The sequence below is a fragment of the Lissotriton vulgaris genome, chromosome 7 (assembly GCF_964263255.1).
Source record: "Lissotriton vulgaris chromosome 7, aLisVul1.2, whole genome shotgun sequence".
Classification (NCBI taxonomy): Eukaryota; Metazoa; Chordata; class Amphibia; order Caudata; family Salamandridae; genus Lissotriton; species Lissotriton vulgaris.
In genome coordinates this window covers 850,994,283-851,010,302 of record NC_141695.1, presented here as the reverse complement: position 1 = coordinate 851,010,302, position 16,020 = coordinate 850,994,283, and the positions used below count along the sequence as shown (strand labels likewise).

The following is a 16,020-nucleotide window of genomic DNA, read 5'->3' as shown; positions in this document are numbered from 1 at the left end:
CATGCCACATAGTTACATTGCACTCAATGCAAAATATACTCCAAATACCACTCAGTGCCACATAATTATACGCCACATAATTACACTCTACTGATTAGACTGCGCTCAATGCAACATACACTCCAAATACAACTCAGTGCCACATAATTACACACCACGTAATTACACTGCACTCAATGCAACATACACTCCAAATACAACTCAGTGCCACATAATTACACACCACATAATTACACTGCACTCAATGCAACATACACTCCAAATACAACTCAGTGCCACATAATTACACTGCACTCAATGCAACATGCACTCCAAATACCACTCAGTGCCACATAATTACACGCCACATAATTACACTGCACTCAACATCTAAGTCACGTAAATACAACACATATTGCATTACAAATGCTATAGGTGTCACATTTGCGAAAGTTAAAACTATTGGCATTGTAAATGACAAAGCTATTAATTTTGGTATTTTCAAAACCAACAGATAAATATAAAATTTGCCATTTACAATACCAACAGCTCAAACTTTCCTAATGCGAGACCTATTGCATTGCAAATGCTTGTTTAGGAAGAGATTGAGAAGGCGCAAGTCTAGAAAAGGACGAAGGCCTTAGTCGTTCTTTGGCATCAGAAAGTAACGGGAATAGGAACCACAACCTACTTCTGATGCCGGCATCTTCTATATAGCTCCCTTAGCCAACAGAGCAAACACCTCCTGATAGAGCAAGCAGAGGTGGTCCTCCAGTAGCTTGTCATACGTAGGTGGCATGGATGGGGGGGGGGGGGGGGGGGGGGGTCACAAATTGGAGGAAGTAGCCCCTTTGGGCGATCTGTAAAACTCAACGGTCTGACGTTATTGACCTCCAGTGGTGGAAGTGATAGCTTATCCTGCCCCCCATGATGATCAGAGGTCATACTAAACGGGTTTGGAGGCTTCGGCTGCTGGTGGGGGGAGGGGATGAGGGGTGTGCGAAGCAATGTTGGTGGTGGACTGTCGGAACGGTGTCCTCGACCCTGAAAAGATGGTGTGGGTAGATGGGCAGGGTGGCTAGGCAAGTAAAGGCGTGGTTGGAAGCCCTTTCCATGGTCAGAAAGAAAAGAGGACTAGGATTGGCGAGGGACCACGGAAAGGCCCATGGACAAGGCTGTAGCCCTGCTGTCCTTAAAGCGCTTGATTGCAGAGTCGGCCCTCTCTCCAAACTGAGAGACATCAAAGGGCAAGTCCATGAGCGAAACTTGGACATCCCCAGAGAAGACAGTGGTTCTCATCCAGGCTTGGCACCCACGGGAACGCCCTCTAAGCAAACTCCAAAAGATCCAGAACACAGCCACCAGGCTAATCTTAGGGACTCCTCACCATGATCACATGACCCCTCACCTGCGAGAACTCCACTGATGTCAAGATGGGCCAGACCCACCCTATTATTTTGAAGGAGAAAAAATATAATTAAAAAAGGTGCAGTCATCCAATGAACTTTATGACCCCCTCCCCCCCCAGTTAAATAGGGATGGGGTGGGGACAAACTCCCTCTCTACGCTCCAGGGCTGCCAAAATGCTGTCTTTTTTACCCTTTGGAGGGAGAGTATGGCCTAATGTCAGTCAGACTGCAACGCCTGCCCCTTTTAGTTTTGTCTCAAATGCAAAATCACTGATGATCAGGACAAACGCCTATCTGTACCGCTTGAGCTGCAGAGAGACACTATTGTACCTTATGCAGCAGGGGTATAGTTCAATGCCAGCGTAGGCTGCCCCCTTCTTTTATTTGTTTTGGCTCCATTTAGAGTCCCTGGTATCTAGTGGACTTTGTGCCTCCACCAGGGGCAAACCCCGTCGAGGGGGTAAGGGGACTGGTTTGTCCCTTTTGGGGGTTGGGCAATGCCAAAGGGCAACACTTGCACCTTTTTTTTATCACAAATGTAAAATGCCGGTGTTAAGTTGGCTCCAATTCCCCCCCAATTTGGGACAACCTCGCCAATTAGGACAAACTGTCTATCTGCCCCTGGTGTTCACGAATGCCCTATTTCCCCTTTTGCGGTGGTGGTATGGCTTGATGTCAGGGTGGGCTGGCTGTCCCCTCTCCTGGTTTGTTTTGCCACCATTTTTAAATGCCTGGTGTTAGGTGGGGTTTTTGTCACATCCCCTGGGAGGGCAGATTGGGAGTTAATACCTCTATCCACCACCCCCCTCTCTCTTCCCCCCCCCAACCCCGGGGAGGTGAATAAAGACCACCTGAGGGGCCTTTATACACCTCCCCATTGTTGGCCGATGGCAGACAGGCACACTTAAAAGTTATAAAAAAAGATGTTTTCCAACATTATACAATATAGTGAGGATAGAGCAACATTTAGTACCTAGCGACTACATGCAGAAAACTGAAAATATACAGATTTCAATATCTGACAGCACAGAAATGTTTCCACTGACTGACAGTGTGTTATGTGACGTGCCAGGTCATTTTAAACTTAGCTGGCAAATAAATGACCCAACTTCACAAAGATCCAATGGATCAAAGAAATCTTGATAGACTGTTGTAAATCAGACAAAAATTAGACAAGGGGAAATCAGGGAAGGACGCTCCCAGACTTATGTAGGTGCAGGAATACAAACAAAAGACAATTGGTCCCTTCCTGACCTGTTTGCAAAATTCCTCTGCAGAATTCAGGAGCTATTCTTCCTCTCATGCTTTGAAAGAGCAACCCATACATGCTTTGTGGCGGCCTCACAACAGCATTAAGCATTTTACAAGTAACGAACATAATTTCTAATTATTGTACTATACAATAAAGAGGGGTCAATGGACTATGAAGGTGGCAGTGTACCGTGGTTGTTTTGGTATGTAAAGCTTGCACAGTGTAACACAATACTTTACTAATTCTTCCTGTAGCACAAATCTGTGCCAACCTTGTTCTCTGTCAAATGGAGCTTAATTTTATTTAGTCAACTCTTAACCCCTTCTTTGTTTAATCACGGGCCTGAGATAGAGGCTAGAACAGGTTTATTTCTAAATGTGAATGCGAGTACATCCCAGAAGCCTCTTGAGCAGCAGCAACCCAGTGCTCAACCCGAGAGCAGCAGCTCTACACCATTAGCATCAAAATCCAGAAGCTAAGAACACGTGCTCTGTGCAGCCTAGTAAATGTACTAAGTAATAATATTACCCAATTAGAAGCTACCATCCAAACAGGTGACTGCACGCACACAAAAGAATTCTGGATTTTTAAAAAAGTATTCTATCACAGCTTATCGATTTTTAAAAAATGATCTATGTGAGCAACTACATTTCTGAGATTTTCATCACATGTTGAGGCTGCTGGTTTTACTAACATAGCAATGTAGTCAGAGCATCAAGGTTTATCTTTACAGCTAAACTTACATTTATATCTATATCACCAGCAGTTTCTGTATTGGTTGTCCCTTCCACTAAAGCTTTCTCTGCCTTCTGCTTTGCCCAAATAGGTCACACCCACTACTGTGCTTTCAGAGGGTCTTAATACAACCAATGTACATGTAATTATGATCAATATGATATTATGGGCTTAAAGACACCTTCATATATAAACATTAAAAACAAACTAGCATTTTTAACACATTAATACGTACATGTTAAAAACAACCAAACAATTATATTAATCCTTGTTAGCACTGCACCCATGATCCATTAAGTAATCAAAAGTGGTTAGACATGCTGGCAGCCCTAACCAGACACAAACTAGTGTGCAATAATCCGACACCCACATGTATTATGAAATATTTATATACATATAGCAACCAAGGCAGTTTAGCGAGAATACCAATCACAGCCAGACATTGATTCTTGAAAATTTCCACTAGACAAGTATACATATAGAAGTAAGAATAAGAGGGAACAATAACATAAAACCTCTCCCTATAGGTTAATTAGCTAATGGTGATCCATCCAAAATAAGACCTAACATCATAGTCCCACACATAGAAATTCTTTTCAAGTTTTATTTATCAAAAAGTTATGTTTCTATATTTTTTGTACGTATAAATAATTTCATAAATCCATTATATGAAAACTTCTTTACAAAACATCCATCAGATAAACCAGCCCCACTAATACCTAACACACATGGTAAAATGACAATGAGACTCCACACAACACATACATACCAACGACAACATACCTAAAATTGTAGACAAAAACACAACCAACACAACAGATTATATACAAACAAATGCCAAAATATACAATTCATAAATCATATCAAAAGAACAAGCGCCGACGAGCGTTTCGGAGTGGAACTTTATCCCAACAGTTCCTTCGTCAGGGGCGCAGTAGGTACAATACATACGGTGGCCAGATAAATAGCCACAAATTGAAATGTGGTCTGGGGGGCTTCTCGTCACAGTTTATTCCGTTTTTAACACATAATTTTACTCGGTAGCTGAGGACTCATAGATGCGAGACCTTGAACAGGATTATCATAGAAGCAAAATACTGTCCGATATACTAATAATGAGAAGCAGGACTAGGAATAGGCAAGGGGTTACTGACTCCAGACTCCCTGTATTATTATGGCTCACACGTAGGCTGGAAACTGTTAGTTATCAGTGTTGAGTCAAATAGAAAGGAATAAATGTGGATGAACGTTTACAGGCGTCCCGAGTGAGTCGTGGCCACAACTCTGAAGGTTTTAAAGGTCGAATGAGGCGCAGAAAATGATGCTAAAGGTTTACAGGCGTCCCAGTTGAAACATGGCAGCATGATCAAATGGAGTCAACTTCTGAAGAATGTTCTTCAGAAGTTGTGACTCCATTCGATCATGTTGCCGTTAAGAACTTTGAAGCTTTAATCATTATTTCCTTCCCTGCCTCCTCCCCCTTGATTTAAGTACCCAGGGACACTTATGTATTTCTAGTAAGAATAAGAGGGCGCATAATGCCACACAAAACGAAAGGATAGGGTAAGCTTCAGTCAATATGGCTGAGGGTATGTTAAGGGGTTAAATTAGCTTACTTTACAGGTGCAGTTTTTATCACTCAAAAATGGTGGTTCCAGTAGCATTGTGGGGAGGACTGCCTGTGCCATGATGGGCGGGGATTCTGACTTGAATCCCGCGTCACGTGGGCTCTACCCAACAGGATTGTATGGTCATGAGGGAGGTAGCTTGAGGCTTTTTAAAATCGAGGATATGGCACGTACCGCGTTACTGAAGTGTTTGCCGCACATATGGACTAACGGTAAGAGGGGGGCTGCTTGCATTTGTGACTAACGGTAAGAGGGGGGCTGCTTGCATTTGTTTTAAGATTATTGAAAGCGTGGGCGGCTGGCTACAGATTGTTAGGGGCGTAGGCTGCTAAATACTGGGATTTGTTTGTGCGCGTGTATTTTGCTTTTTGTTGGAGTTATTTTCCTCATCGACCTTGATGCTTCACTGTGGCGGTTACTTAACCCCTTTGCTGCGGCGGCTATTCCGCCGCAGCGCTAGGGGGGAAGTGGGGGGGGACTCGCGCGGCAGTCCCGTGCTTGTGACGGAACCGCTCCGTCACGGCTCGCGGGTGAGCTGTGCTTGTGACGGAACGGTTCCGTCACGGACACGCCCGCCCATTAATTAGTCAGCGCAGGCGCGGCGAGCGGGCCGTGACGGAACCGTTCCGTCACAAGCACAGCTCACCCGTGGCTTGTGACGGAGCGGTTCCGTCACAAGCATGCAACGCGTTAAAATGGCCCGTTGTGGCATATCTAGAAGAGTGGATGTGGTGAAGGCACGGTCGCATTTTAGGCTGGATGCTCGCTTCTAATCTGAATGCGGTGGAACGATATACGTGTATAGTAGCATTTATATCGACAAATGTGTGTTGGCCGCTATAATCAATGACAGATAGTGCTCTGGTCTTGATGGCTATTCACGAATAGAAGTGGGCTACTCATTCTTTTTTAGGGCAACAGCGTGGATTACTGGTTATGGATTGTTGAGGCCGCAAGGCTTGTAAATATCGGGATTTGCTTTGCCTTTTTATCCTTATATTGGAGGCGCTTACTCAAGCATTTGTGTGGTTTTACACCTGCTACTGCTCGATCTGGCCCGGAGTGGCATAGACAGAGTTAGTTTGGGGAGTGCATGGGCGTAATTTAAGACAGGTGCTTACTTCTAACCTGGGTGCATTGTTACAGTATGCCACCCATGGGAAGGCAAATATCGACACAGAAGGGTCACGCTCTGTTTTCAAAGTCACAGAGTTGGTTATGCGTATGATGTAAGCTTTTGTCTGGCTTCCCAGCATTTTTGCCCATACTTTGTCATGCTTTTCTATTTATTCAAGACCATAGAACTTGATTTAATGTTTGATTTCTTTACCATGACTTTACCTCTTTATATGTAATAGGTTTCATGCATGCAGGTGTTATACCTGTGAAAACTTCCACTGTCTCCAGCGTAAAATACTGGAATACATTACCTATGAGCAATTATACTTTATGACGTACTCAGATGAAATTATAAGGTACATACATGTTGAGGTTTTTCATCCAAATGGTCTAATTTAACCCCTTAACATACCCCTCCGCTATATCGACTGAGGCTTACCCTAACTTTTCGTTTTGTCTGGCATTATGCGCCCTCTTATTCTTACTTCTATACGTATACTTGGTCTAGTGGATATTTTCAAGAGTCGATGTCGGGCTGGGATTGGTATTCTCTCTAAACTGCCTTGGCTGCTATATGTATATAAATATTTCATAATACATGTTGGTCTAGGATTATTACACTGGAGTTTGTGTCTGGTTAGGGCTGCCAACCTGTCTAACCACTTTTGATCACTTAATGGATCATGGATGCTGTGCTAACTAGGATTAATATAAATGTTTGGTTGTTTTTAACATGTACGTATTAATGTGTTAAAGTGCTAGTTTGTTTTTAACATGTATATATGAAGGTGTCCTTAAGCCCATAATGTCATATTGATAATTATGCCAACACACAGATATGTGCATGTCTAGTACGCAACCTCTCCTATGACATACATGTGGTTTTGGTTTATGTGTTTTGTTACGTTTGAGTCATGTGCCATTTCTGTAACATATTTTTTTTTTATTCTTTTATGTTCCATTGTTTTGATCTGTCTGTTTGTGTATTGTTTTCCCCATAGGGAATGAAATGCGTTGGATGAGCGTTGTTTGCTATATGATCTTGGGAAAAAAACATCGGAAATAACGTTTTTTTTTATATACTCCACAGTCTACTGGACTTCATTGCCTGACGCACCCTCATTTGCATTTATCTATCTAGATCTGGAAAACAGAGGCGTCATGCAACGTCTGGGGAGTATTGCGCAGGACCAAGATTTATTGGAACTAGCGTGAGGTGCAGACCTAGGAGTCCGCCGTTGGGATTGTGGATGTAAATGTACACCGAAATATGTATGATTTAATTGTAGGTCTCCTATAATTAATAAGTGGTTCCTTTCGAAAACTGCTCCTGCAAATTTCATACTTGGGCACTTAATCTTGCCCTTTTTGCTCACAAGCTCCTACTTGTACGACCAATGGTACCTCATGCAAAATACTGCCTTATTATACATATTTATTCTTGTAAACCTGCACCTATGTTTCGATTCTGACAACCTAGGTTATAGCCCTCTCCACATTTATATATCCAGCTTCACTTCGGTTCTACACCCCATATATTGTGTGATCCTCTTATATTCTGATCTCCTACTAATTTCGACACACCAGAAACTGCTAACATTACTTCGCTTATTTACTTTGTACTGTAAACAAGTAACCCTTCAATAGAATTAATAAATTTTAAAGCACTATTACCTACCCAATATACCTTTGTATAGAAATCTTCCTTAAATTCTAAACAGATACTGAATTGTAAACAATATTTGCTTTGCTATGTCTCTAGTCAACACATAATTAACTCTTGCCTAGAGTGTTTGGACCCTCTTTTATATACAGAGCTCTGGAACACAGTTGTGTGAAGTCTCTGGCTTTAGAAAATAAGAAATAAATAAGTCAATACATTAAGGTAATTACTCTTACGGCCTTGAAAGGTTACAGAATCAGTAGTTAAAGATATTGGAGACAGCTCTGTGTGTTGCTGACAAACCAGCCAGAACATAGAAGTTAATTTTGAGACACACACTGTTTTAAGCATCAAGTAGTGAAACATTTCCTCTGGTTGCACTATAAAACATATAGAGTCCAGTGGTATAATCTAAAAATGGGCCCAACAAGAATGCACAAAGTATCAATGACAAAGATATAAACAGTCAAGAATGGCCAGGGTAGACACTGCAGCCAAAGCTGCCTGGAAAAACAACACAAAATGATCTCCTAAATACCACTTCATTCAGATAGGCGGGTGGCCAGTACAAAACCTTTCTGGAAATATCTGCTTGATGCTGCTGTGGTGGTACAAAGAAAATGTTTTGGATGTCTTCAATCAGAACAGTGCAGGACTTTGCATCTGGACCAAGGAGTAGGAGGTGCATACCCAGCAATTTGTTGTGCTGATATGGGAGACCGCTGGTCAACACACATCAAAGCCCTGAATACCTCCTGATTTTACTAGAATGATGGAGAGAACTGCATAAATGTTGACTATGAGGCAGGACAGAGGCAAGCCCTGTCTAGTGACTTTGGGAGATATGAAATAGCCTAATTTTACATCTCTTGCTGCACAATCTCAACGCATCAAACAGTGTGAAAGTTTGTCAAACAATTTGTAGGCTCATTATTAATCAAACTGGGAGTCACACGCCGTTTATAAACCATGTATCTGTGTATTGTGAGGCAATGAATCACAAACTTATTGGGTTAAATGCCTAACATTTTCTGGTTTAGTCTTGACTGTCAATAACGGAGCAGGGTCAAGACCACTTTGCATGGCTGGGTCCAAACTGAGATGGCATTGTGACCAAAAACAACAAGCATTTACAATGCAATAGGTCTCGCAGCATTAAAGTTTGAGTTACTTGCATTGTAAATGACAATGCTTTGCATTATTTATTTTTTTATTTGCAATAATGCAAGATTAAATATTAGGGCAAATGCTCAAAGCGTGGGGTTAAGAGGAGGGTTAGGTTTTTCACGCTATTTCTAAGAAACAATGTTGATTGATAAAACTGAAGTATTTTCGTGGGTATGACCTAATACCAGCTTTCAAAGAAATGTTTCTACCCCACCTTTCACGGAATTGTCAGTTTCAATGTAATGTAAAGCAAATCGCACTTCAGATCGTGTTCAATGCAAACATTTTACTAGCACTGTAGTCGTCATACATGCACCGAGAAGAAACAGATCTAACAATTCACAGTCCTTAAAACACAAAAAATAAATATATGCAAGCATAAACTGGAATACCTGGATACATGTAAGGCAAGAAGCCCTCCGTATATTTATGATAAACGTTATCCAACAGATACTCGGCTATCACTAGTGACACAACTGTGATTTAAGCCATAATCAACCCAAAACGATCTCAATGAAAAAGCAGCTGAAGTAGAAAACACGAGTCCTTAGCACACGACCAGCTAAGCCCTCAGCCATAACGAAGTAACAACCAAAAAAAAAAAAAAAAAAAACTATCAACATTCTGAAATTCAGAGAAAATACACAGACAGAAGAAGCCAAGCATTTGTCATTTTTATATTGAACAGGTGCACCTAGCCATAGTGGAGCACTTTACCGATTTAAAAGCCATACAAGGAATATTAGTTTTGTAACCTCGAACAGCACCGTGTAATGGCTTGGGAAATAGGGCAGGCATAAAACGTAATCAGCTGACTACCTTGGGATGCATAGCTAACATTAACCTGCTGTGGATCAGAACTGATCAAACAGTCTCTGTGTGTGTGCCTCTCTGTGTGTGCGCTTGTGTGTGTGTGCGTGTGTCTCTCTATGTGTGTGTGCGTGCATGTGAGAAGCGAAAGCAGTGGGAGGTGTGGCTGTGTGTGTTGGAAGACAGGAGATGTGCACACGCGCGCAGCCCGCTCCGATCCGATCCTTGAAGATGCGCGTGGCCATCTGTTGTCTCCTGGGAAGCTGAGCCGGTGACTATAGGTCTCTGGCGAGACAGCGCTTCTCGCTGTAATCGCCACAAGACCTAAAAAGCGGATGCGGCCCAAGTAATTACCAGTGGCTGACATTAATTCAAGGGTCACATCCATTACTTTTTGTATGCTTTAGAAACATTTTTGAAGGTCCCAATGCATGTGGATAAGCCCCTGCTGAAGGGGTTTCACATAATATGGTTCATTTTGAAAACCTTGAATGACAAACAGAATACGATGTAGAGAAAAAAAATACCAAACAATGTGATGCACTACATGAAAAACAGCACAGGAGGAAATGTACATAAGGTGCACTTAATGGAAGAGTGAGAGAAATAACAGGGAGGCTTTGAAGATCCCAATATAAAACCGGGTGGTGCTCTAAAATCAGCAGTCAATGGCACAAGTTACTGGGATCTAAGGTGCCCATAATGGTTTATGTGCAATCAGCAATGGACTGGGCAAACACTATTAGTGGTGCCTTGGGTTCTGGCAAAGACTGCTGGAAGAGAGGTTTGGGTGGCCAGGACTGGATACCACAGAAAGAAAAGGATGTTAAATTGTACTGTGTGCAGAGACACTGACATCAGACTCAAGGCAGAGCTGGGAATGATTGATCAAGAGCAACATGTGCTTGCTGAGGAGCTATTGAGATAAGATTTATCTAGATTTCATTTGTCCGGTCATATATTTGCCATAACGAAAAAGGTATGCAACAGTGGTTGCGGGCGGGGACTCAAAGTTTATTGAGATGGGTTGTTATGAGAAGTGTTACTACTCACTTCACCACCAAACATTTTGAGGGAAATATTCCATAGGGAGGGCATTCTCTCCTATTTAATCACTGACAACAGTACGCAGTTGACTTCCACTGAAATTAAAGCCTGACAAGAAAGCTGTGGCATCAATCACACATGCATCTTGTTGTACAATACAAAGGGGAATAATATTGTAGAACAAGTCAATTGAGTAGTTATAGTGGCCCGTAAATGGCACTGAGGTCAGGTCAAAATCTTCAAAACGCATTGAAGGAGATGTTACAGGTGCATCGCACCATTATCAATTCTGTGACAGATAAGGCTCTCTTTGAGATGACTGGGGACGGTCTCATAGAATTCAGCTGCTTCCAGTGTGGTTATGGAAGGACGAATCTGTAGAAAATGGAAAAAGGTGAGAAAGGAGCAGACAGAACAGATGATTTCGGGTTACGGTCAAACCAAGTCAGATTGCATCAGGTCGGTCAAAATTTCAAGGGCATTTTAGAATACGTATAGTTGGTGGCAACTTGATGAAGCTTGAAAATGGACAGAAATGGAATTTGAGATGTCTCATTTATGGCAGACACAGATTGTCATTCGAAAGCAAGGCTGGAGAGGCGAACAAGTGATCGTTCGAACAGTGATCAGAGTGCCAGGAGTGGAGGGCGGTGATAACGTCTCCAAGATGAGAGTAGGTGCAGAGGTCTCAGGTGTTGGCAGTGTGCGTAATATTGTGGCATTCCCTACTGAAGAGTCAGTAATGAGAGGTCATGAAGGCTGCCAGGATAGTTCGAAGACTTTGTATGCGGATAAGCTGGTTGACACATTATATATTGTGTGAAGGGTATAGTAGCTCAGCGTTGTGTTTTGTGAAGTACGAGTGTTTCTTTTTTTTCCGATCCTGTACCTGATGATTTTTTTTTTTTTTACATATATAGATGGTCTTTTTCTCTTTATGGAAACGAAGAGTGAGTGCTATGACTAACTCATAAGAATGCAGCTACGTCACGTAGTTCCAAAGTGATGTGTAATTAAGATCTGTACTTGTTATTATGTGAACTGAACAGAGTTGCCTGGCCTTGAAGGCAGGTCACTGGTTGCTCCTTCATTATGTATTTTATCTTCACCCACAACGAATTTATTACACAGAGCAAACAAATATGACGTGTAAAAATGAACGATGCACAGACTAAGAGTTAGTATTATTTTTTTGATTCACCCATCTCTAGGTTAAGTTTTTAAAAAATCAGTCTCACAAATCGGAAAACTGTCCTTGTCTAATCATAGGACACAAACCATTGAAAATCCTTAAGGTTCACTTCAAGCACAACTAGACTGTAGACTGACATCTGCCTGCACGAACAAGATCTACAACAACTGGGACCTTAAACTATGCATCACCCCAGATTTAAGGGAGGATCACCATATCAGAGTTATTACTTTTCAAGCAGATCCCACCTCACGACAGGTGTAAAAACAGAAAATAGGTAGGACATGACCCGGTCCATCCCTCTGGGCGTTATAAAGGGATAGCCTTCACAGTAGTCTTCAATTTTTCTCTGATAAAGACAATGTCTGGGATACTCTACCCAGCCGGTAAGATAACTAAGTGGTTGTATTAACCGACTGCACCACCGTGTGTAACAAGAGTACCTAGATACGAATCGGAGCGGTTCCGATCAATTTGAGGTTGACAAAATCAGCGCCCGAGCGTTGGGCGATAGCAACACCCGTTGACGTGTGCTGTAAAAGTTTGAGGCTAAACCATATATTTAAACGGCATACAAAGTACAGTTAGAGCTTTCGTCATAGTTTGAGGCTAATTCTAGCTAATACCCGTGCTTCTCTCCTCTGTCACCCAGCCCTTGACACTCCACTTTCCTGATACTAGGTGTATAACGACAATACAGCGGCAACCAATCCTTCAGCTTGTGGAAAAGCGACCTGCCTTGGGAAGAGAATTCATTCTCCCCACCAAGTGCCAATTGTACGACCCCCATGCAGTTCAATATTGGCACTCTGCCTCCCTTGGGGTCTCTTGCCCATCTGTACAACCTCAACTGTGCCTCATGGGACTCCGCCCCTTGGCGCTGACGTCACTGTCGGTACTCACGCTTTGTCCACCAGCTCCCTCACTTTCCACATGTTGAGCATAGCGGCTGAGGCGATCTCAGGGGGGCTCCTCGGTGGGGCTGCGTCCCAACTCCTGACTACGATCGGCCTCCTGACCTGCGCGCGCACCTCTCAGTGCCGGGCTACGGGGCGGAACGTGTGACGTTCCCCGTACGTGCGTCAATTGCGCCACGCGGCGTGCGTGCGAAGTCTTGGGAGGGGCAAAAGGAGATGACGATGACGACGTACCTGTATTGCGAGTGTAGTGCTGGGAGTTGTGGTACGATGGAAATGAATACGCCTGCTTTTTAGTGGTACTTTATAAGGCGTTGGTGCAGCCTTTTAAAGTAACGATGCAGAGTGGCCAACTAGGAAGTTGGTGGGCGAGGGGACCCAAAGCATTAGCCACGGATTTTAGCACTGTTTAACGCTATTGTCCAAAGTGTTTTCCAGGTCTACTTCCATGAAAGGTTGTGGATCATCCTGATCGTACTCCATATCAGCCTCAAAGGGGTCGTACTGCTCCATGTTAAACTCTCAGTGGAGGATAGTTTGTCAACAGAAAATGCTGATGTTTTTTGGTAACAAAAGGTTAAAGTTAAGGGTACTGCAGGCCCTAGCAGGCGAAGCCTAAAGTTAGAGAATGGAGGTTGCTGCTTGCAAACACTCAAGGCTGAGCTTCTAGGAATTATTATTATTAATAGTGTTTTGTTAAGCGCAGACTACCCGGAGGCCTCGTAGCGCTATATTGTTTGAGTCAGGAGAGGCCAGAGAGCCAAGTTAGATAAAGAGGAGTGTTTTCAGTTCCTTCCGAAACTTCAGCAGGTTAGACTCGCCGCGAAGGGTATCAGGCAGGGAGTTCCAAGCTCTGGCGGCATTCCAGGAGAAGGATCATCCGCCCCATCTTGCCCGTTTGATTCTGTTAACATTGGCCAAGAAAGCTGAGCTGGATCTCAGGGTTCTATTAGGGAGATAAGGGTTTGCCAGGGAACAGATCATGGATGGAGCGGCTTTCCACATGGCTTTGTGCATAATGCACATGGATTTGAACACAACTCTGGCCTTGATGGGCAGCCAGTGCAATTTCTTCAGCGCTGCTGTGCCAGAGTCTCGCCGGCTCAAGCTTAGAAGGAGGCGGGCGGCTGCATTTTGTGTAGTCTGAAGTTTTCTTGTGGTGGAGATAGGGGCTCCTAAGTATAGTGAATTTCCGTAATCCAAACGGGATAGAATAATGGCTTGCACCATGATTCCACGTGCTTGGAAGGGTAGAAGAGGCAGCACTCTCCTGAGCATCCGCATCAGGCCAAAGCAGGTGGCGGACAGGGCAGTAGCTTGTTGCTTGAAGTCTAGCTTTGAATCCAACCACATGCCTAGACTCTTTATTTGGGTCTTAGGTTGGGGTGGGTTCCCCATACTAGGGGGCCATTCCAGTATAGGACCAGGGGTGTGTGAGTTGCCCAGGATCATGAGCTCAGTTTTCTCACCATTGAGCTTTAGGTGTGAGGAGGTCATCCACTGATTTATTGCTACCAAACAATTCGTAAGGTTAGGGGGGGGAGCTATTAGGCTGGTCATGGATACAACCAATTGTGTGTCGTCGGCGTAGGTTACAATATCTAGACCAAACGAGTGCACAATATCCGCGAGGGGTTGTAAATAAACATTAAATAAGGTAGGGCTCAAGGACGAACCCTGTGGTACGCCTTGATCTAGGGGCCATATTTTTGAGTGGGCATTGTTCTCGACTACCTCAAAGGAACGGTTCTCCAAGAAAGATTGGAGCCATAGTATGGCCTTCCCTGAAATTCCTATTTGGCGTAGGCGGTTGAGAAGGATACTGGTGTTGATGGTATCAAAGGCGGCACTGAGATCAAGCAACATAATTGCTACAGTGCCGCCTTGATCCATCTGTTTCCTTGCAACCTCAGTCACAGTCAGAAGGGCCGTTTCTGTACCTAACTTTGGGCGGAAACCTGCTTGGGATTCATGAAGCAGGAGGTTATGTTCCAGGTATTGGGTAATGGAGGCATTCATATGTTTCTCCAGCAGTTTGCTGACCCAGGGGAGGAGTGATATTGGGGGATAATTGGCCATGTTATCAGGGTCCAAGGTTGATTTCTTTAATAGTGCTCTAACTTGGGCACGTTTCCATGCCGTTGGGACTATACCTGTGGTAATGGAAGAGTTTAGGACTTTGAGAATAACAGGTCTAATGATGTCCGTGATCTTAAGTAGATGGAAAGGGGGAGCAGGATCAGTAGGTGACCCAGATTTGACCTTCTGCATCAGGATATCAAGTGAGTCCTCATTGAGTAAAGGGAACTCGTCCAGTGTATGCGGCGTCAACTGTATTGGAGTAGAACCGTTATCAGTGGCCCCAATGGGTAGTTCGAATGTGGAAGTGATATTCTGTATTTTCTTGTAAAAATATTCTGCCTGGTTGTCACACCGTAGTTGGATTTTATTGGGATCAAGGGGAATAGTCGGGGTGTCAATGAGGGATTTTGCAATTTTAAAAATTTCCCTTGAGGAATTAGAGGCACTAGTAATTATGCTTTCAAAATAAAAGGCTTTTGAATTTCTAATTTCTGCCTTATATTTTTTAATTGCCTCTTGGTGACTAAGTTTGTCTAAATTATTACGGGAGACCCTCCAGGTACGTTCCAGTTTCCTGCAACCTCTTTTCAGCTCTTTGAGTTGAGGGGTGTACCATGGTGAATTTCTTGATTTAGTTTTTTCTTTGAGATCTTTCAAGGGTGCAACAAGGTCCAGAGCTGTGCATAGCCAATTAGTATAAGTATCATAGAGAGATGTGGGGTCTGTTTCCAGTAGGGAAAGGGCAGTGGACAAGGCTTCAGTCCACTGGTCCACCGAGATTTTTGACCATTCTCTCCCCTGCAGGATAGTGCGGGGGACAATTGGTGCTGAGATAGCTGGTGTCCATTGTATCGGAATCAGGTAGTGGTCTGTCCAAGCCAGGGGCAGAGGTGTCCCTACCTCTAGTCTTTGGTCATTGCTGAATACCCAATCTAGGAGATGGCCTTTTTCGTGGGTGGGTTGGAAGCCCTTCTGTGTGATTTGGAGGGCTGCCAGATCATCTACTAGAGATCTGGCCGT

General features: G+C 43.5%; 1 protein-coding gene across 1 annotated transcript in view; it reads right to left on the bottom strand.

Moving 5' to 3' along the window:
- The window catches only part of CLINT1 (clathrin interactor 1), a 656,796-nt gene extending 643,732 nt beyond the window's left edge, over positions 1-13,064 (bottom strand). The window contains exon 1 of the mRNA XM_086931221.1: positions 12,905-13,064. Coding sequence (XP_086787347.1) covers positions 12,905-12,945 — 41 coding nt within the window. The 5' untranslated portion in view covers positions 12,946-13,064. The remainder of the gene's footprint in view (positions 1-12,904) is intronic.
- Between the last annotated feature and the right edge of the window lie 2,956 nt (positions 13,065-16,020).